At 52.9% G+C, this 22,054-nt stretch overlaps 1 protein-coding gene across 1 annotated transcript in view; it reads left to right on the top strand.

Moving 5' to 3' along the window:
- Positions 1-1,494: 1,494 nt before the first annotated feature.
- LOC116953592 (FERM domain-containing protein 5-like) overlaps positions 1,495-22,054 on the top strand; it is a 48,435-nt gene continuing 27,875 nt past the window's right edge. The window contains exon 1 of the mRNA XM_032973928.2: positions 1,495-1,750. Coding sequence (XP_032829819.1) covers positions 1,652-1,750 — 99 coding nt within the window. The 5' untranslated portion in view covers positions 1,495-1,651. The remainder of the gene's footprint in view (positions 1,751-22,054) is intronic.

Genomic DNA, 22,054 nt, shown 5'->3' with positions numbered 1-22,054 from the left:
CGATTGTAAATCTCGATGAAATGAAGAATCGGTTCATGTTTCAGGCCCGAGTTTGTACTGTTGGGCGTGCAACTATAAACCCCCCTGAGCGATTCAATTATCACGAATCAATTAATCGATCGCGAACCGATTATTCATCATGATTCGAATTCCATATATAACAGGCGACGTTTCGGGCAACGGCCCTTCATAGCAAACAACCTCAATAAGTGATCGTTCACACCACTGGCCCCAAGGGACTATTTAAGTACTTCAACGGGGGACCGAGTTTTCTATTCACGGTCGTGACGGCACCAGCCGTGGTGATGGATGTCGTCTGGGGCTTTCCCTTCGCTCGATTCAGCGTTAAGAACTGGGGACATGGTGCGGTGAGGAAAACCTTCGCGACTGGGGAGACAAAGGCGGCCCTGCGTGCTTCTGGCCACACCCGTGCATCATTCGGGCCTTGTACGTCTGGTGAACTTCTTTCGCATCGTACGTAGCCAACGGTGCGCCATCAGAAGTGCCTTCATGAGTACTCAAGAAGAGTCGATGTGGGTTCATTGTCACGTGAAGTGTGTTACTGTGTAACAGCCACGCTGACAATTGCACCCCCATCCACCCACCCCATCACCCTCCCCATCACCACCCACCCCATCACTACCCTCCCCATCACCACCCACCCCATCACCACCCTCCCCATCACCACCCACCCCATCACCATCCACCCCATCACCATCCACCCCATCACCACCCACCCCATCACCACCCTCCCCATCACCATCCACCCCATCACTACCCTCCCTATCACCACCCACCCCATCACCACCCACCCCATCACCCTCCCCATCACCACCCACCCCATCACCACCCACCCCATCACTACCCTCCCCATTACCATCCACCCCATCACCACCCTCCCCATCACCACCCACCCCATCACTACCCTCCCCATCACCACCCACCCCATCACCACCCTCCCCATCACCATCCACCCCATCACTACCCTCCCTATCACCACCCCGCAAATGATAGTGCGGTAAGCAATTGGGACGGCACGCTGAAATCATCGCCCCCTACTGGCAGCCGACCGATGCTCCAGGTAATTCCTGCAAATTCGACTTCCCTATCCTGGCCTCTTGAGTTCTCATTTCGTGAACCAAACCCAACTCGACCTCACTCGTCAATTATTCACCCACTCACTCCCGCCTCATTCATTCACTCGCTCTCGCAAATGAGACTCGTGGCCTCTTCAGGTGCCGCCTGGTGACCACAAAATCAGCTTCGAAACGGGACTCCACACAGCCCCGGTCCTCAGCATTGGCCACGAGGTGGCGCGTGGGAGCCACGTGGGCGCGCATCTGGGTGGGATAGAATGGGTGGGGGCTCGCAGGGGGTGGGGCTCAAAGGGGGGGGGGGGCAAACGGGCTGATGAGGGTGGGGGCTGAGTGGGGTGAGGGTGGGGGCTGAGTGGGGTGAGAGTGGGGGCTAGCGGGGGGATCAGGGTGACGTCACTACCAGACGAAGCCGCGCGTGGGAGGCGCGGAGCCGGGAAAAGAGAACGGCACCGGGAGGAGGGAGACAGAAGCGGGGAGACGCGGAGGGGAGACGCGGAGGGGGACCCAGGGCGACGCGGGGACCCCCTAGAGACGCGACGCGGGGAGACGCGGGGATGCTGAGGCTGCGCCTGGGCAGGCGGAGGTCGCCTCCGCGCGGCTTCGCGTGCACGGTCCGGCTGCTGGACGACACCGAGATAACGTGCAACGTGCAGGCAAGCGCGCAGCCCATACCCACTCACCCACCCCATACCCACTCACCCACCCCGTACCCACTCACCCACCCCGTACCCACTCACCCACCCCATACCCACTCACCCACCCCATACCCACTCACCCACCCCATACCCACTCACCCACCCCATACCCACTCACCCACCCCATACCCACTCACCCACCCCATACCCACTCACCCACCCCATACCCACTCACCCACCCCATACCCACTCACCCACCCCATACCCACTCACCCACCCATTCACTCACCCACCCCATACCCACTCACCCACCCCATACCCACTCACCCACCCCATACCCACTCACCCACCCCATACCCACTCACCCACCCCATACCCACTCACCCAATCACTCACCCACCCATTCACTCACCCACTCACCCAATCACTCACCCAATCACTCACCCACCCACCCATTCACTCACCCAATCACTTATCCACCCAACCGACTCACCAACTCACCCACCGACTCGCCCACCTTCCTCACCAACCGATTCACAAATCGACCGGCTGACCCTGACCGGCCCGGTCTCCTGTGACCTGACCTGATCGAACCCCCACACGACCTTGGCTGTAGTCTCACCTCACCCGACCTGGTTCCATCTGACCGTGACCCCGAGCTGACCTGGCCCCGGTTCGACACGGCCCGGCCCAGTCGGAGTCGACCGCGGCCCTGACCCCGTCCCCTGCACACCCTCGCGGGCGCGCGGGCCCCGAGTCTGAGCTTTGGGGTCTCTTGACCCCCAGAGGGTGTGGGGGGGCGCTGGGGGCCCCGGAGGCGAGACGAGGAGGGCCCACGTCCTCGAGACGAGGAGGCCCCACGTCCTCGAGACGAGGCCCCACGTCCTCGAGAGGAGGGCCCACGTCCTCGAGACGAGGAGGCCCCACGTCCTCGAGACGAGGAGGGCCCATGTCCTCGAGACGAAGATGGCCAGGCACCTCCGCGGTACTCCGACGCAAGGAGCCGCCGCCTTCCCGGTTTGTTTTGATTTGCGTCCGTGGCGCCGCCCACAGCGGAGATGGAGAGAGAGAGAGAGAGGGGAGGGAGACAGGGAGAGACTGAGACACGGGGACAGGGGAGGGAGAGACTGAGACACGGGGACAGGGGAGGGAGACAGGGAGAGACTGAGACACGGGGACAGGGGAGGGAGAGACTGAGACACGGGGACAGGGGAGGGAGACAGGGAGAGACTGAGACACGGGGACAGGGGAGGGACAGGGGAGGGAGACAGGGAGAGACTGAGACAGGGGAGGGACAGGGGAGGGAGACAGGGAGAGACTGAGACACGGGGACAGGGGAGGGACAGGGGAGGGAGACAGGGAGAGACTGAGACACGGGGACAGGGGAGGGAGACGGGGAGAGACTGAGACACGGGGACAGAGGAGAGAGACAGGGAGAGACTGAGACACGGGGACAGGGGAGGGAGACAGGGAGAGACTGAGACACGGGGACAGGGGAGGGAGACGGGGAGAGACTGAGATACGGGGACAGAGGAGAGAGACAGGGAGAGACTGAGACACGGGGACAGAGGAGGGAGAGACTGAGACACGGGGACAGGGGAGGGAGAGACTGAGACACGGGGACAGGGGAGGGAGACGGGGAGAGACTGAGACACGGGGACAGAGGAGAGAGACAGGGAGAGACTGAGACACGGGGACAGGGGAGGGAGACAGGGAGAGACTGAGACACGGGGACAGGGGAGGGACAGGGGAGGGAGACGGGGAGAGACTGAGATACGGGGACAGAGGAGAGAGACAGGGAGAGACTGAGACACGGGGACAGAGGAGGGAGAGACTGAGACACGGGGACAGGGGAGGGAGAGACTGAGACACTGGGACAGGGGAGGGAGACAGGGAGAGACTGAGACACGGGTACAGGGGAGGGAGAGACTGAGACACGGGAACAGGGGAGGGAGAGACTGAGACACGGGGACTGGGGAGGGAGACAGGGAGAGACTGAGACACGGGGACAGGGGAAGGAGAGACTGAGACACGGGGACAGGGGAGGGAGAGACTGAGACACGGGAACAGGGGAGGGAGAGACTGAGACACGGGGACTGGGGAGGGAGACAGGGAGAGACTGAGACACGGGGACAGGGGAGGGAGACAGGGAGAGACTGAGACACGGGGACAGGGGAAGGAGAGACTGAGACACGGGGACAGGGGAGGGAGACAGGGAGAGACTGAGACACGGGGACAGGGAGGGACAGGGGAGGGAGACGGGGAGAGACTGAGACACGGGGACAGAGGAGAGAGACAGGGAGAGACTGAGACACGGGGACAGGGGAGGGAGAGACTGAGACACGGGGTCAGGGGAGGGAGACAGGGAGAGACTGAGACACGGGGACAGGGGAGGGAGACAGGGAGAGACTGAGACACGGGGACAGGGGAGGGAGACAGGGAGAGACTGAGACACGGGGACAGGGGAGGGACAGGGGAGGGAGACGGGGAGAGACTGAGACACGGGGACAGAGGAGAGAGACAGGGAGAGACTGATACACGGGGACAGAGGAGGGAGACAGGGAGAGACTGAGACACGGGGACAGAGGAGGGAGACAGGGAGAGACTGAGACACGGGGACAGGGGAGGGAGAGACTGAGACACGGGGACAGAGGAGGGAGACAGGGAGAGACTGAGACACGGGGACAGGGGAGGGAGACAGGGAGAGACTGAGACACGGGGACAGGGGAGGGAGAGACTGAGACACGGGGACAGGGGAGGGAGACGGAGAGAACGGAAGGGAGACGATGAGTGAGGGAGGAAGGATGGAGAGGGGACGCGGGAGAGAGACAGTGTCGGGAGAGGCCGTGTGAGAGACGCTGGGGAGAGAGGAGGCAGCAGCTGCTGCTGCGTGCGAGTCGCTTGGCGTCTCGCATCGCCACTAAGCCAGGGAGGGGCCCGGGCTCCCCCACTGCGTCAATGACCACGGCATCAGCAATCAGAATCAGCAGCAGCAGCCGCCATGGTTTCTCCACTGCTGGTTGAAGACCTCCAACCAAACCACACCGTGCCGCCTCTCACGGTCTCGCCGTGCATCAACAATCCCGCTCCCCCCTGCGCCGCGCGAGCTGATTTCACCGCTCCGTCTCCCCGCGCCGTCTCCTCTCGGGCGTGTGCTCCTTCATCCGGCTGCCTGCCAACCCACCCCGTCTGGTGTTGTGGTACCGACCACAGGCCACGATCTCTTCCAGCCATGGCCCCTGCCCAGGCCAGACCATCTCATGTTTCTGAAAGAGGCAATGTGGTGATGTCCTCTCTAACTGGCTGCGTGCGTTCTCTAAGCTGCGTGTTTTCCCTCAGATGTCTCTCGCTGAGATTGCAAAGCGTGCATCTTGCCGTGCTGCTTTGCAGTTTCTGTTCCACTTCGATGTGCCCGGCTCCTTCTGGTGAACGATTAGCTCCGAGCCGGCGACATGCATCGATTGGAAAGGTCCCTCTCTAGACAGTACAGATGTTTATAACTCGGACCCATATCTAGCAGAGAGGATCCTTTCACATAAACTTCTCCCAATTCACCAGCACGGGTTCAAGCCAAGCCACAACTCTGCTGCGACGGCTGATGAGACACTGAACGTCGAAACCCGTCTAAGAGTTTCGCTTGAAATAAACCAAACGCTGCTGAAACTGTGCACGCCCCTCGATGGCTGCTGAGGCTGACGGGATTTGAAAAGAACATCTGTGCTTTGCAAGCGGAGGGACAGGCGTGGTGGGAAGGAGGTCTCTGTCGTAGGCATTGGTCCAACTGCTTTCCATGATGAACTTCAACTTCCGAGAGCGCTGCACTTTGACCCCGCTCACGTATCTTCCACCATCGCTGTGATCACAGACCGCCTTCAAGAATCACTTGGAGCGCACGGCCGCCGCATGGCATCCGCTCGCTCCCTTAGAGGGAGGAGACGATTCGGAGGCACGAGGAGGAGGAACCACAGACGGGAGGGACGTCAAAAGCAGCAGCCACGCGGCGACGAGCCGGCGCCACCAGAAATTTCCCAAGATCTGCAGTTCTCTGTGTATGAAGGTGTTATCGGCCAATTAACAAGTGATTTATATGTGGGAGGAAATCGGAGCACCTGGAGAAAACCGACGCATGCGAGGGGGAAACACTCAATCCCATATAGGCAGAACAGGTTGTAGTCCTCATTTTTGCTGTACCGCCTTCTCCCGACGAACTACGGCTTCCCCCTCGACATCCGCAGGGAAAGAGTTTCACAACTTCTGCGAGCAATCCACCAACCCTCGCTGCTGCTTCCACAGCGCTGGGTTACAGGCAGCCACGTGCGGGATTGCCACCACCACCACCACTGCGTGGCTAATAACCGCCCTCGGTAGGAGGAACTTTCCTTTGTTTTTCAGCCGTGTCCCCCCCGGGAACGACCGTGTTCTGCGAGGCCGTCTTGATGTATTGCACGCAACTTTAACTTCGCTCGCGTTTATCTTGAAGCCTAACCTTGGCTCTGTGGTCTCACTTCCTGTCGTCCCGGTTGGTTTTGTTAGAATGACTTACCTTCAGGTTTTTGACCGGGAAATCACTTGGAGGTCTTCACGGTCCTTCAATGTTTAGTTTGCTCGCTCAAAGACCTCATCCGGTCAGTTTCTGGACGTACATTTTTTGTTTCAGTATTTATCCCCGACAATTAAATCTGGCTTCGAATTCGCGACGTCCGTTGCGTGGTAGATGCCAGCGTTCGTTGAGCTTACGGTGACGTGAAGACGTGTGGCATGTGGGGCCACCGCGAGGAGGATGCTCCCGTGCCTCGTCCATCAACCAGGACCTCAACAATACCTCCTCCTCCTCCCCACCGCTGCCAGCTTCCGACCCCATCTCTTCTAGGATCGTGCTGCTGCTACTGTCCCCGTCCCAAAATCTCGCCAAGATTCGGGAGAATGCTGCTGCTGCGTGAACAGAGAGTGGAACAACGCAGACATCCAGAATGAACCCCTCTTCATTCAAGACCCGAACATCACCGCACCACCTCCTGGCTTTCACATTCCTCCTCCCCGAAGACACTTGGTGCAAGGGGCCAGCAACTAAAATAACAAAAAGAGACCATTTTCTTTAAGAATTCAGTAACAAACTCAATATTTTAAGAGCGAGAAATGCACGTTCATACATGACGGCGGTCCTTAATAAATAACGTCACGAGGCAAGTCCTTAAAGAACCGCACGCAACTCCGGAGCTGCAGGTTGTCGACCCCTGCACTGGTGAAACCATCAACCCCATCAGAATATCTCTTGGCTGCTGCGCACATCTCCCTATGCACCGTACAGTAAAACGACGGAGACCTATGTATACATATTGATCCGTATAGACTACTATACGGATCAAAACTTGTAGAATAATGCCCCATGTACATAGACACTCATAGAAATACAAACCAGCTATAGTCGTGCGATTGTAGCCATGCAACCCAAACGATGGACCGCACACTCAACTACTGTGGTCTAAGCTCCTTCAACGGAGAGGGAGCAGCAAAACGTCACGAACTCTTAACCCCTGAAGCCCTCTCGTCGTGGCTTGGCATCAAGCTCCCGAATATATTGGCAGATGCGAGAGGAGAACGGAATGACTACCCCCTTCATCACGAAATCGGACACGGCCAATCCTATATTCTTGTCTGTGCCTTTATTTCTAACCCAGATCTCCAAGCAGGGAGACTGGGTTAGGTGATTTCCCTTGCTGGGTTAGCTCATCTCCCTCCTGGGAGATCTGGGTCAGGTAATTTCCCTCCTGGGAGATCTGGGTCAGGTCAACTCCCTCCTGGGAGATCTAGGTCAGGTCATCTCCCTCCTGGGAGATCTGGGTCAGGTCATCTCCCTCCTGGGAGATCTGGGTCAGGTCATCTCCCTCCTGGGAGATATGGATCAGGTCATCTCCCTATTTGGAGATCTGGGTCAGGTCATCTCCCTCCTGGGAGATCTGGATCAGGTCATTTCCCTACTGGGAGATTTGGGTCCAGTTCGGTCATGTCCCTCCTAGGAGGTCAGGGTCAGGTCCGGTCATGTCATCTCCCGACTGAGATATCTGGGTCAGGTCAGGTCAGGTCATCTCCATCCTGGGAGATATGGGTCAGGTCAGGTCATCTCCCAGCAGGGAGATCTGGGACAGGTCCGGTCATCTCCCGACTGGGAGGCCCTGTGTCAGCTCAGCCCACGTCTCCTCGTTATCGTGCCGCGCCCTAACCCTGGACAATGAGAGGAGGAGGAGGCGGTGGGTCCTCTCCACGCCACGCCGCTGCCGCTGCATGAGAAGCGGTCCAAAGAGCACGCGGATATAAATAGAGCAGCGTGCGTGTCGCTGGGTGTGTGCGTGTGTGTACGTCCGTACAAGATCCCCCGTATAGCCTTAGCAGACTGTTGGGGCAAGTGCTGATCGCGAGTAGCAGCGCCGACGAAGGTCGAGATGGGGGGTGGCCAGCGCCCCCCCCCCGCCTTGGAGCGGTCGCGCAGTGGTTAGCGCACAGCGTGACGAATATGGCGACCTCTTGGTGTGTGTGTGCATCTTGGTGTGTGTGTGTGTACATCATGGTGTGTGTGTGTACATCATGGTGTGTGTACATCTTGGTATGTGTGTACATCTTGGTATGTTTGTACATCTTGGTGTGTGTGTACATCATGGTGTGTGTGTACATCTTGGTGTGTGTGTACATCTTGGTGTGTGTGTACATCATGGTGTGTGTGTGTACATCTTGGTATGTGTGTACATCTTGGTGTGTGTGTACATCATGGTGTGTATGTGTGTGTACATCATGGTGTGTGTGTGTACATCTTGGTGTGTGTGTACATCTTGGTGTGTGTGTACATCATGGTGTGTGTGTGTACATCATGGTGTGTGTGTGTACATCATGGTGTGTGTGTGTATACATCATGGTGTGTGTGTGTACATCTTGGTGTGTGTGTGTGTACATCATGGTGTGTGTGTGTGTGTACATCATGGTGTGTGTGTGTACATCATGGTTTGTGTGTACATCATGGTGTGTGTGTGTACATCTTGGTGTGTGTGTGTACATCATGGTGTGTGTGTACATCATGGTGTGTGTGTGTACATCATGGTGTGTGTGGGTACATCATGGTGTGTGTACATCATGGTGTGTGTGTGTGTACATCATGGTGTGTGTGTGTGTGTACATCATGGTGTGTGTGTGTACATTATGGTGTGTGTGTGTACATTATGGTGTGTGTGTGTACATCATGGTGTGTGTGTGTACGTCTTGGTGTGTGTGTACATCATGGTGTATGTGTACATCTTGGTGTGTGTGTGTACATCATGGTGTGTGTGTGTGTGTACATCATGGTGTGTGTGTGTACATTATGGTGTGTGTGTGTACATTATGGTGTGTGTGTGTACATCATGGTGTGTGTGTGTACGTCTTGGTGTGTGTGTACATCATGGTGTATGTGTACATCTTGGTGTGTGTGTGTACATCATGGTGTGTGTGTGTGTGTACATCATGGTGTGTGTGTGTGTACATCATGGTGTGTGTGTGTACATCTCGGTGTGTGTGTGTACATCTTGGTGTGTGTACATCATGGTGTGTGTGTGTACGTCTTGGTGTGTGTGTGTGTGTACATCATGGTGTGTGTGTGTACATCATGGTGTGTGTGTGTACATCATGGTGTGTGTGTGTACATCATGGTGTGTGTGTGTACATCATGGTGTGTGTGTACATCATGGTGTGTGTACATCTTGGTGTGTGTGTACATCTTGGTGTGTGTGTACATCTTGGTGTGTGTGTGTGTACATCTTGGTGTGTGTGTGTACATCATGGTGTGTGTGTGTACATCTTGGTGTGTGTGTGTACATCATGGTGTGTGTGTACATCATGGTGTCTGTGTACATCTTGGTGTGTGTGTACATCATGGTGTGTGTGTACATCATGGTGTGTGTGTACATCATGGTGTGTGTGTACATCATGGTTTGTGTACATCATGGTGTGTGTGTACATCTTGGTGTGTGTGTGTACATCATGGTGTGTGTGTGTGTGTGTACATCAAGGTGTGTGTGTACATCATGGTGTGTGTGTGTACATTATGGTGTGTGTGTACATCATGGTGTGTGTGTACGTCTTGGTGTGTGTGTACATCATGGTGTATGTGTACATCTTGGTGTGTGTGTGTACATCATGGTGTGTGTGTGTGTACATCATGGTGTGTGTGTACATCATGGTGTGTGTGTGTGTACATCATGGTGTGTGTGTGTACATCATGGTGTGTGTGTACATCTCGGTGTGTGTGTGTGTACATCTTGGTGTGTGTACATCATGGTGTGTGTGTGTACGTCTTGGTGTGTGTGTGTACATCATGGTGTGTGTGTGTGTACATCTTGGTGTGTGTGTGTACATCATGGTGTGTGTACGTCTTGGTGTGTGTGTATATCATGGTGTGTGTGTGTACATCATGGTGTGTGTGTGTACATCATGGTGTGTGTGTGTGTGTACATCATGGTGTGTGTGTGTGTACATCATGGTGTGTGTGTACATCATGGTGTGTATGTGTACGTCTTGGTGTGTGTGTGTGTACATCTTGGTGTGTGTACATCTTGGTGTGTGTGTACATCATGGTGTGTGTGTACATCTTGGTGTGTGTGTGTACATCTTGGTGTGTGTGTACATCATGGTGTGTGTGTGTACATCATGGTGTGTGTGCACGTCTTGGTGTGTGTGTGTACATCATGGTGTGTGTGTGTATACATCTTGGTGTGTGTGTGTGTACATCATGGTGTGTGTGTACATCATGGTGTGTGTACATCATGGTGTGTGTGTACATCATGGTGTGTGTGTGTACATCATGGTGTGTGTGTGTGTGTACATCATGGTGTGTGTGTGTCTGTACATCTTGGTGTGTGTGTGTACATCTTGGTGTGTGTGTGTACATCTTGGTGTGTGTGTACATCTTGGTGTGTGTGTGTACATCATGGTGTGTGTGTGTACATCATGGTGTGTGTGTGTGTGTACATCATAGTGTGTGTGTACATCTTGGTGTGTGTGTGTGTACATCTTGGTGTGTGTGTGTACATCTTGGTGTGTGTGTGTACATCTTGGTGTGTGTGTGTACATCTTGGTGTGTGTGTACATCATGGTGTGTGTGTACATCATGGTGTGTGTGTGTACATCTTGGTGTGTGTGTGTACATCATGGTGTGTGTGTGTACATCATGGTGTGTGTGTGTACATCTTGGTGTGTGTGTGTGTACATCTTGGTGTGTGTGTGTACACCTTGGTGTGTGTGTACATCTTGGTGTGTGTGTGTGTGTACATCTTGGTGTGTGTGTGTACATCTTGGTGTGTGTGTGTACACCTAGGTGTGTGTGTGTACATCATGGTGTGTGTGTGTGTACATCATGGAGTGTGTGTGTGTGTACATCATGGTGTGTGTGTGTGTACATCATGGTATGTGTGTGTGTACATCATGGTGTGTGTGTGTACATCATGGTGTGTGTGTGTGTACATCATGGTGTGTGTGTGTGTACATCATGGTGTGTGTGTGTGTGTGTACATCATGGTTTGTGTGTACATCATGGTGTGTGTGTGTGTGTGTTTACATCATGGTGTGTGTGTACGTCTTGGTGTGTGTGTACGTCTTGGTGTGTGTGTGTGTACATCATGGTGTGTGTGTGTGTGTGTACATCATGGTGTGTGTGTACGTCTTGGTGTGTGTGTACATCATGGTGTGTGTGTACATCATGGTGTGTGTGTACATCATGGTGTGTGTGTACATCATGGTGTGTGTGTGTACGTCTTGGTGTGTGTGTACATCTTGGTGTGTGTGTGTGTGTGTACATCATGGTGTGTGTGTGTGTACATCATGGTGTGTGTGTGTACATCTTGGTGTTTGTGTGTACATCATGGGGTGTGTGTGTGTACATCTTGGTGTGTGTGTGTACATCTTGGTGTGTGTGTGTACATCATGGTGTGTGTGTGTGCACATCATGGTGTGTGTGTGTGTACATCATGGTGTGTGTGTGTACATCATGGTGTGTGTGTGTACATCATGGTGTGTGTGTGTACATCATGGTGTGTGTGTACATCTTGGTGTGTGTGTACATCATGGTGTGTGTGTGTACATCATGGTGTGTGTGTACATCTTGATGTGTGTGTGTACATCTTGTGTCCCTGTTGGTGTGCGTGTGTACAGTACCGTTTGGTTTATGTGTGTACTGTACAGTACATCTTGGGGGTGTGTGTGTACCTCTATGGATGTGTGTACCTCTATGGATGTGTGTACCTCTTGGGGTGTGCGTACGTCTAGGCGCGTGTGTATATTTCTTGGTTTGTGTGTGTACATCTTGGTGTGTGTGTGTGTACATCTTGGTGTGTGTGTGTACATCTTGGTGTGTGTGTACATCTTGGTGTGTGTGTGTACATCATGGTGTGTGTGTGTACATCATGGTGTGTGTGTGTGTACATCATGGTGTGTGTGTGTGTGTACATCATAGTGTGTGTGTACATCTTGGTGTGTGTGTGTGTACATCTTGGTGTGTGTGTGTACATCTTGGTGTGTGTGTGTACATCTTGGTGTGTGTGTACATCATGGTGTGTGTGTGTACATCATGGTGTGTGTGTACATCATGGTGTGTGTGTACAGCATGGTGTGTGTGTGTACATCTTGGTGTGTGTGTGTACATCATGGTGTGTGTGTGTACATCATGGTGTGTGTGTGTACATCTTGGTGTGTGTGTGTGTGTGTACATCTTGGTGTGTGTGTACACCTTGGTGTGTGTGTACATCTTGGTGTGTGTGTGTGTACATCTTGGTGTGTGTGTGTACATCTTGGTGTGTGTGTGTACATCTTGGTGTGTGTGTGTACACCTAGGTGTGTGTACATCATGGTGTGTGTGTGTGTACATCATGGAGTGTGTGTGTGTACATCATGGTGTGTGTGTGTGTGTACATCATGGTGTGTGTGTGTACATCATGGTGTGTGTGTACATCATGGTGTGTGTGTGTGTACATCATGGTGTGTGTGTGTGTGTACATCATGGTTTGTGTGTACATCATGGTGTGTGTGTGTGTTTACATCATGGTGTGTGTGTACGTCTTGGTGTGTGTGTACGTCTTGGTGTGTGTGTGTGTACATCATGGTGTGTGTGTGTGTGTACATCATGGTGTGTGTGTGTACGTCTTGGTGTGTGTGTACATCATGGTGTGTGTGTACATCATGGTGTGTGTGTACATCATGGTGTGTGTGTACATCATGGTGTGTGTGTATACATCATGGTGTGTGTGTGTACGTCTTGGTGTGTGTGTGTGTGTACATCTTGGTGTGTGTGTGTGTACATCATGGTGTGTGTGTGTGTACATCATGGTGTGTGTGTGTACATCTTGGTGTTTGTGTGTACATCATGGTGTGTGTGTGTACATCTTGGTGTGTGTGTGTGTACATCTTGGTGTGTGTGTGTACATCTTGGTGTGTGTGTGTACATCATGGTGTGTGTGTGTGCACATCATGGTGTGTGTGTGTGTACATCATGGTGTGTGTGTGTACATCATGGTGTGTGTGTGTACATCATGGTGTGTGTGTGTACATCATGGTGTGTGTGTACATCTTGGTGTGTGTGTACATCATGGTGTGTGTGTGTACATCATGGTGTGTGTGTACATCTTGATGTGTGTGTGTGTACATCTTGTGTCCCTGTTGGTGTGCGTGTGTACAGTACCGTTTGGTTTATGTGTGTACTGTACAGTACATCTTGGGGTGTGTGTGTGTACCTCTATGGATGTGTGTACCTCTATGGATGTGTGTACCTCTTGGGGTGTGCGTACGTCTAGGCGCGTGTGTATATTTCTTGGTTTGTGTGTGTACATCTTGGTATGTGTGTACATCTTGGTATGTGTGTGTATATTTCTTGGTATGTATGTGTATATTTCTGTTTATGTGTGTATATTTCTTGGTATGTGTGTATATTTCTTGTTATGTGTGTGTATATTTCTTGGTATGTGTGTGTACATCTTGGTATGTGTGTATATTTCTTGGTATGTGTGTATATTTCTTGGTATGTGTGTGTATATTTCTTGGTATGTGTGTGTGTATTTCTTGGTATGTGTGTGTGTATTTCTTGGTATGTGTGTATATTTCTTGGTATGTGTGTGTATATTTCTTGGTATGTGTGTATATTTCTTGGTATGTGTGTGTATATTTCTTGGTATGTGTGTACATCTTGGTATGTGTGTGTACATCTTGGTATTGTGTGTACATCTTGGTATGTGTGTGGGTATATTTCTTGGTGTGTGTGTGCACATCATGGTGTGTGTGTGTGCACATCATGGTGTGTGTGTGTGTACATCATGGTGTGTGTGTGTACATCATGGTGTGTGTGTGTACATCTTGGTGTGTGTGTACATCATGGTGTGTGTGTGTACATCATGGTGTGTGTGTACATCTTGATGTGTGTGTGTGTACATCTTGTGTCCCTGTTGGTGTGCGTGTGTACAGTACCGTTTGGTTTATGTGTGTACTGTACAGTACATCTTGGGGTGTGTGTGTGTACCTCTATGGATGTGTGTACCTCTTGGGGTGTGCGTACATCTAGGCGCGTGTGTATATTTCTTGGTTTGTGTGTGTACATCTTGGTATGTGTGTACATCTTGGTATGTGTGTGTATATTTCTTGGTATGTATGTGTATATTTCTGTTTATGTGTGTATATTTCTTGGTATGTGTGTATATTTCTTGTTATGTGTGTGTATATTTCTTGGTATGTGTGTGTACATCTTGGTATGTGTGTATATTTCTTGGTATGTGTGTATATTTCTTGGTATGTGTGTGTATATTTCTTGGTATGTGTGTGTGTATTTCTTGGTATGTGTGTGTGTATTTCTTGGTATGTGTGTATATTTCTTGGTATGTGTGTGTATATTTCTTGGTATGTGTGTATATTTCTTGGTATGTGTGTGTATATTTCTTGGTATGTGTGTGTATATTTCTTGGTATGTGTGTACATCTTGGTATGTGTGTGTACATCTTGGTATGGTGTGTACATCTTGGTATGTGTGTGGGTATATTTCTTGGTGTGTGTGTGTACATCTTGATATATGTGTGTATATTCCTTGGTATGTGTGTACATCTTGGTATGTGTCTGTATATTTCTTGGTATGTGTGTGTGTATTTCTTGGTATGTGTGTATATTTCTTGGTATGTGTGTGTATATTTCTTGGTATGTGTGTATATTTCTTGGTATGTGTGTGTATATTTCTTGGTATGTGTGTGTATATTTCTTGGTATGTGTGTGTACATCTTGGTATGTGTGTGCATATTTCTTGGTATGTGTGTACATCTTGGTATGTGTCTGTATATTTCTTGGTATGTGTGTGTACATCTTGGTATGTGTGTGTATATTTCTTGGTATGTGTGTGGACCCTTACGAATGTTTTACCTTTTTCGCACCGTACGTCGCCAACCGTGCTAATCGGAGGTGCGGGGGAAGGACAACAAACTAAACACAAAAAGCATTTCTAAAGAGAACTTTTCAATCTAGATTTAAAAGTGTATAGCTCCAGTGGCTTCCTAATATCGAAGGGAAGAGCGTTCCAGACGGCCGCAGAACGCATCTGAAAGCGCGCGATGCAGTGACCATCTTTGTTCGATGGCTCGCCAAAAGACACTGTGGCAAAAACTACAGTTCACGTGATGCTTTTTTCTCATTGACAAGATCAGCAAGGTATTGTGGTTTATTTGTGGCAAGCACTTTGTGTGTAATGAGTGCGACCTTCTGTATTAAATTGGCAAACGGAAGTCAATGCAGCTCGGTGAGCACTGGACGGACATGGTCGGATCTTGCAGTTTCCGTCACGACACGTGCCATAGAATGTTGTACACAAGCTGTAGCTTGGTAATGACATAGCCAACACGCCATCGTGTTGGCTATGTCACTACTCAATCCTGGCTGTATTTTGCACGTGGTGATCAAATCTGGTCGAGTGTGGTGACGAGGCTCTTTAGAAGGGTAGACAACGGGATCCTGGAGTCTACGACCGCCACAGAACCGCCGATTTTTCTGGATTAAGCAGCATTTTGTCTCGTGCAAACCACACGGGCACTGCTCGTGTGCAATCTTCAAGGTTACTGAGGCTATCCATATCTAACTTTCACTTCACTGCGGTATACATTTTTCATCGATATCATCGGCATATCGATGGAACGTGATGCGATGAGATGATATCGGTGATCGGTGAGATGTTTGTTGAAAATAGTTAGGGCCGAGGATGGACCCCTGCGGTACACCAACACGGCACGGCTTAGGCGTTGTCAGTTCGTCACCAAGATTGACGAACTGTGATCGACTGTGCAGCTACGACTCAATCCACCCCAGTGCCGTACCTGATAAACCGAACCTTGACCTGAGCCGCCCGACGAGTATCTCCTGGTCGATGATGTCGAAGGTGGCTGAGAGATCGAGGCCAACCAATGCTGTGGTGCACCGGTCATTCATAATCTTGTAGAGGTCATCGGTGATCTTTAGTAGAGCCGTCGCATTGCTGTGGAACTTCCGGTATGCTGCCTGCAACGGGTTGAAGCTGCACATCGCAGTGACGTGAGGAAGTAACCGCTTCAGACACAGGCGCACTATGACCTTTGAAATCATAATCAGGTTTGAGATTGGGCGATAGCTTGTGGGGTCACTATGGCTCAAGTAAACTTTTTTCAGGAGCGGTGTTACGTGCACCTTTTTGAACCGGTCTGGGAAGCAGCCCTGGCTGAACAAACGATTTTCTAGGTGGACAATCAGCAGCGCAAGCATCATTTTAGAATCGACGTGTGAACATAGTTAAGCGGCGAAGTCTTATTTGGCAGCCATGCGATGAACATTGACACCTTTGAACCGGTCTGGGAAGCAGCCCTGGCTGAACAAACGATTTTCTAGGTGGACAATCAGCAGCGCAAGCATCATTTTAGAATCGACGTGTGGACATAGTTAAGCGGCGAAGTCTTATTTGGCAGCCATGCGATGAACATTGACACCTTTGTCACTGACGTTGGTGCCAGGGTCTCGAGTTTTGCAATGGTTCCAGCTTGCTCAAACTCAGATGGCAGACAGGGAGAACGCATTGCCTTCAAGTTCTAAACTAGCGTCTTGATCATCGCTATTTTATTGGCGGGAGAACGTCGCAAGTACTGTGCACAGACCGGGTTGACGAGTTGATGGGTGGTTGGAGAGCAGCAGAACCTTCATGACGTGCCACAGAGCACGGCAGTCGCGAGCCGACTCATTGACGCGCAGAGCAAAGAACGTTCGGCGAGACTCAAGAATGAGTCGGTTGGCAAATCTGCAGGCTGCTCTGTAAGCGAGCCAGACCGTCTCAAAACCAGTTTTCTTCTGGTGTGTGTACCTCTTGGTGTGTGTGTGTACCTCTTGGTGTGTGTGTGTACCTCTTGGTGTGTGTGTGTACCTCTGGGCACATGTGTGTTTCTCTGCACACGAACCGCACCGCTTCCCCCGCTCCCACGGTGTAACGAAACACACGCGAAGACCGCAGCACTCTCCCATTCCTCCACACCCCAAGGGTGGGAAAAACCCGATTTTTTTTTTTTGCCCGACAAATTGGGTTATTGGTCTTAATGGCATTAAACCCGATTTTGCCGAATAAAACCTGGTTTTATTATCGGCGTCTCGTGCACACTTCAATCCTGCTTCTCGTCGTCGTCCGCCGCCGCGTCGTCTTCGCCGTCGTAGGGCGTCGGGTAGTCGTAGAACGCGTTGAGGTTCGACTTAATGAAGACGAGCTTCTCGACTGTGTTGGGCGCCAGGCTGTTCCTCAACTTGGAATGGATAAATCCCATCGTCGAGAAGTTTCGCTCAGACGCAGCGGTCGACGTGGCCATGCTGAACAGTTTGATGGCGATCTTCTGGAGCGCGGGATAGTCGCTGCCGTCGGTCAGCCACCACTCTAGCGGGGTCTTCCTCTGCTTGGCCAGCAGCTGAAAACGAAAGGATTTGTGCGTCTTCTCCTTCGTCACCGCGATCTTGAACTCTGTGTACTCCAAGTAGAGCTGCTCCTTGCGGGCCGTCGACTGGCTGGGCGTCGTCGACTGGCGTGTTGATCAGCGCGTCCTCAAGGCAGCATCGGTTTTCGCTGGGCAATCCCTCGCCGAGCAGAACCGGGTCGAGCAAGTAGGACAGGCCGTGCGCCACGCCATACATGAATTGAAAGTGATGCGTCGCGAGCTTGAACAGATAGTCCCTCTCTTCCGCAGTGATGACATTGTCGGCGTGGAGCTTGGCGAATTCAGTCGGCAGATCGTGGAAGTTCGGCATCACCTCCGAGATCGGAACCTTGTCCGACTGGTACTTGACTATCAGGCGATCGATCGGGCGCAGGATCGCCAGCGTCTTATTCAGGTTGTCAATGAAAAGGTCGTCGGTGATCGTGGCGCGCAGCCAGGTCCGCTCTGCCTTTATTCAGGTTGTCAATGAAAAGGTCGTCGGTGATCGTGGCGCGCAGCCAGGTCCGCTCTGCCTTTTGGCCGTTCCCTGCACGGAGTCGCGCGCCGAGACGAGTGCGTGCAGGTGTCGCTCTGACTGGAGCAGGGACAGGGACCATTGCTTGAATCGTGCCCCATCGCGTCGGCGCGGCGCGCACGAGCGTTCGCGCTCCGGTCGACTTTTGCAGATCACGTAGCTGGGCTTTCGGGACGTGATGGTTGTGGAAGAACTTGACGATATCCTTGCATTCGTCCACAAAGTCGTGCAGGTCCTCGAACGGGTAGCCGTCGGGATAGGTCGCGTCCGCGCTGCCAGATTTCTTGGTCTTGGTCGCTCCGAACACGTCCTTGACCAACAGGTGCAGGCCGTGCGCACAGCATCCCTGGAAGTAGGACGACGGGAACATCTCACGCAAGAGCTTCCACGTCTTCTTGTTTGCGCTGGTGTTGTCGGTGATGGCGCCGGCGAACGTGGTCTTGTCGTGGCGGCGGATCACGCGCGCGATGTCATCGGCGGTGAACTTGTGGTCGTGCCCTTGTTGACCAGTCGCTACCGACTCGAGGAACAGGCTGCAGGCGGGCGAGACGGCCATCTAGTTGATGATGGAATCGTTCTTGATGTTGCTCCGGGCATCGGTCGTCAGGCACGCCGTTGCGCCGCACATGCGCTTATCGACCTGTGTCAGGAGCTCGGCGTGGCAAATGTCGAGCAGCGTTGATCCCAGCTGCTTCCGCTTCGGGAGCAAGTTGTCGTCTGGGCGCAACATGCGGATGGCCTCCTTCAGGTGCACGTCCTCGACGCGCTAGAACGACGTCCCGGTTGCGTAGAAGTGCAGTGCGATTTGTTGCTGGAACTGGGCCTTATCGGTCTTGGAGACGGCCGGCAGGGCGAACTGCTTGATCGAGCTCTGCCAGCTCGAGCTGATGCCGGACACGGACGGCGCCTTCGCCTGGCGCGCCGGCTTCTTGTTGCGGTTGTACCAGTCTGGGCGATCCGCGTCCTCCATGCCGTTCATCAGCTTACGGAAAGGGGCGCATTTGTTCAGGTGCGTCTTGACCGACTCGCTTTTCTTGTGGTAGTTGATCAGCGTCTTGCAATGCTTGCAGACGTTCGACTTGGCGGTCTGTGGCTGTTTGGCGTCGGTGAAATGCTGCCAAATGTTGCTCTGCGGGCGGCCGCGCTTCGACTGAACGTCGGCGACTTCCACCATGTCGCCGTCGACGTCACTGCTGGCCGCCAAGTCGATGAGCTCGTGGAGGACCGGCGCAGGGGCGCCGCCGTCGTGCTGTTGGTCATCGCCGCCGTGCGCACCGCCACTGCTAGGCATGGCGAGGGCGGGGCTGGAGTCGTCGGCGTTGGGGACGGAGTAGGTGGACATTGTATGGGAAACTTGGAATGGCGGCTTCCGACGAGTGACGAACTGACGAAAGCCTGGGCGAGGGCCAAACGCACCGCGTGACTCACGCGCATGGCGGCTGAGGCCTGGCCCCGGCCCGAACGCCGCTAATGGGTGCGTGCGACTGAAATCCCGACTTAACTTTAATAAAACCGAATAAAACCGGATTTGGGCAGGATCCAGGTGCTCCGGTTTTATATAAAAAACGATTAAAACCCGAATGAATAAAACCGGGCCGTGCCAGCCTTGCCTCACCCTCGCCCCACCGCGCTCTATGCTCGCTGTTCTCCGCTCTCACACCGTACGCCTACCAAAGTGGCCGAGCGAACGAACCCGGCGTACGCCGCGGTGTGCGTTGCGTGTGGCTCTGAACGAGATACATCGCGCGACTTGTATCTCACAGTCACAAAGACAAAGATCCCTCGCTATGGCCTTAACAGACCGTTGGCGCAAGTGCTGTTAGCGAGCACCTGCGAAGGCCGGCACGGCGCACGAGGGAGTGGGTGGCCAGCACCACGCCCGGCTGCCTTTGTCTCCCCAGTGGCAAAGTTTACACACCGCACCATTTGGGACTGAGCCGACCTAGGGCAAGCCTTGTACCGGTTCAGATAGTCGTCGCCGGCGTTGGCCGTGAGCGGGAATCGAACTCGTGTATCCGGGTTCGTAGCGCAGCGTAGCGCTAACCGCTGCACCACCGCTCCCCCAGTCGCACGCATCAGGGCCACCGTTGCTCCCCTACGCGTGGCGGACTAAACGGCCGCCCGCAGGCCAGCAGGGCGTCACGTTGTGCCGCTGCAGGGACAGCTGCCACTGGGGGGGGGCCCTGTGAACGTGTTGAGATGCACGGCGCTGCGAGTTGCCGAGGTACTGAGCAGGTCATCTCCCCAACCCTAAAACCTTCACTGGCCAAGAACACCTCGACGTATATAGAGAGAGAGAGGGCTTGGGCAATTGTTGGTAGCGCCGGCTCATCACCACCACGTGGCTGCCGCTGCAGCGGCCTTGTGTATGTGTACGTTGAACTTCTTTCGCGCCGTACATACGGAGGTGCGGGGAAGTCGGAGGTGGCTTCATGCTCGTCTGTGGCTCCTCTGGGGGTTGGGGTGGGGGGTGGTTGTGGAGTGGGGGGGTTGTGGTGGTGGGGGGGGGTGTCCGCGCCTATAAATTCCCTCCCGGGAGCAATACGATCTGATGTCTTGATCGTGACTGCGATTGGACAAGATCCGTCACCTGAGGCTCATTTGTGCTTCAAGACCCTCGCCCTGTGCCCTGGACGCGCCGCGAGTCGCTGCTCAAATCGCCCACCGTGAGCCATCGATGTTCATCTGCTGCTGGGCTGTTGTTCAGAGCAAGTGGTGGAAATTTCACATTACTGTGGCAGAAGGAGGCGCGAGGAGAAAAGTCTATTTATATGGGATTGTTTTGGCCGGACGTATAACATGCTAAACATCGAATCGATATTTGCAAATATCTGACATACTAATGGCTACTCAATCGATATATTAACTATTTTTTTATTTTATCAGGTAAGGCACACTGAGCTAAATAGTTATGTTTCAGACGCGACCTGGCCACAAATGATAGCTCAACGAAGTGGCTTATTATCCTGTGGAGATTTATAGCGGCCAAGTACTCTAAACGCGTGATGTTTATTCTAAATGTCGAGAGTAAACCCAGACGCAGACTCCAAATATACAGCAGCAGGTGTCAGTCGGGATCGAATCAACGACCTCCTGTACACCAGGCGAGGTAGTGGACATCTAGCCACCACGGCGCTCCATCTCTCTGGCCCTCCCCATCTCTATAACGAAGGGTCGTTGCCTAAAACGTCGGCTGTTTTTGTCTTCCTTTTATTGACGAACTCTGACCTCCCGGTTTCATCACCTGAAGGTGCTTGACGGACGAATCTCATTGGTCGTTTGCTCCTGCACTGTGTGTACATCTTCGTGTGCACTGTACATCTGTGAGTGGAGCGTAGCGATGATCCGAGGTCGATTCCCGAACCGGTCCAGGGGCCTCCCCTAGGTCGACTCGACCTCAAATGAGTTCCCGGTGCGGTGTGGTAAACATCGCCACTAGGGAGACAAATGCGGCCGGGCGTGGTGTTGGCCACCCACCCTTCTCGTGTGCCGTGTCGGCCTTCATCGGTGCTCTCGCCGCAACGTTCTGTAAGGCTACACGGGGGATCTTTGGCTTTGTACTGTGCGGTGTTTGCCCCCACCCCCGCCACAGCCTTTGAGCCGAATCGGTGGCGCGTTGGCGACGTCGTTGACTGCTGACTGCACCGCGTGACGATACACAATCGTTTAGTTTGCCCGTGCTGACTGGTGGATTTAGCTCGTGTGGGGCCTATAAAGAAGCCCTGAATTAAACAAATATTAAAAGACAAATTTGTGTTACTTGCATAGTAAAGTAATTGTATTTTTTCATTTGCGAAACAGCAAGATAATACGACAAATCGCTAACCTTAA

Source organism: Petromyzon marinus, chromosome 52 (genome assembly GCF_048934315.1).
Source record: "Petromyzon marinus isolate PM22_M1 ecotype Great Lakes invasive population chromosome 52, UKy_Petmar_22M1.pri1.0, whole genome shotgun sequence".
NCBI classification, from domain to species: domain Eukaryota; kingdom Metazoa; phylum Chordata; class Hyperoartia; order Petromyzontiformes; family Petromyzontidae; genus Petromyzon; species Petromyzon marinus.
The sequence above is the reverse complement of the archived record's forward strand: the minus strand, read 5'-3'. Positions and strand labels throughout refer to the sequence as shown.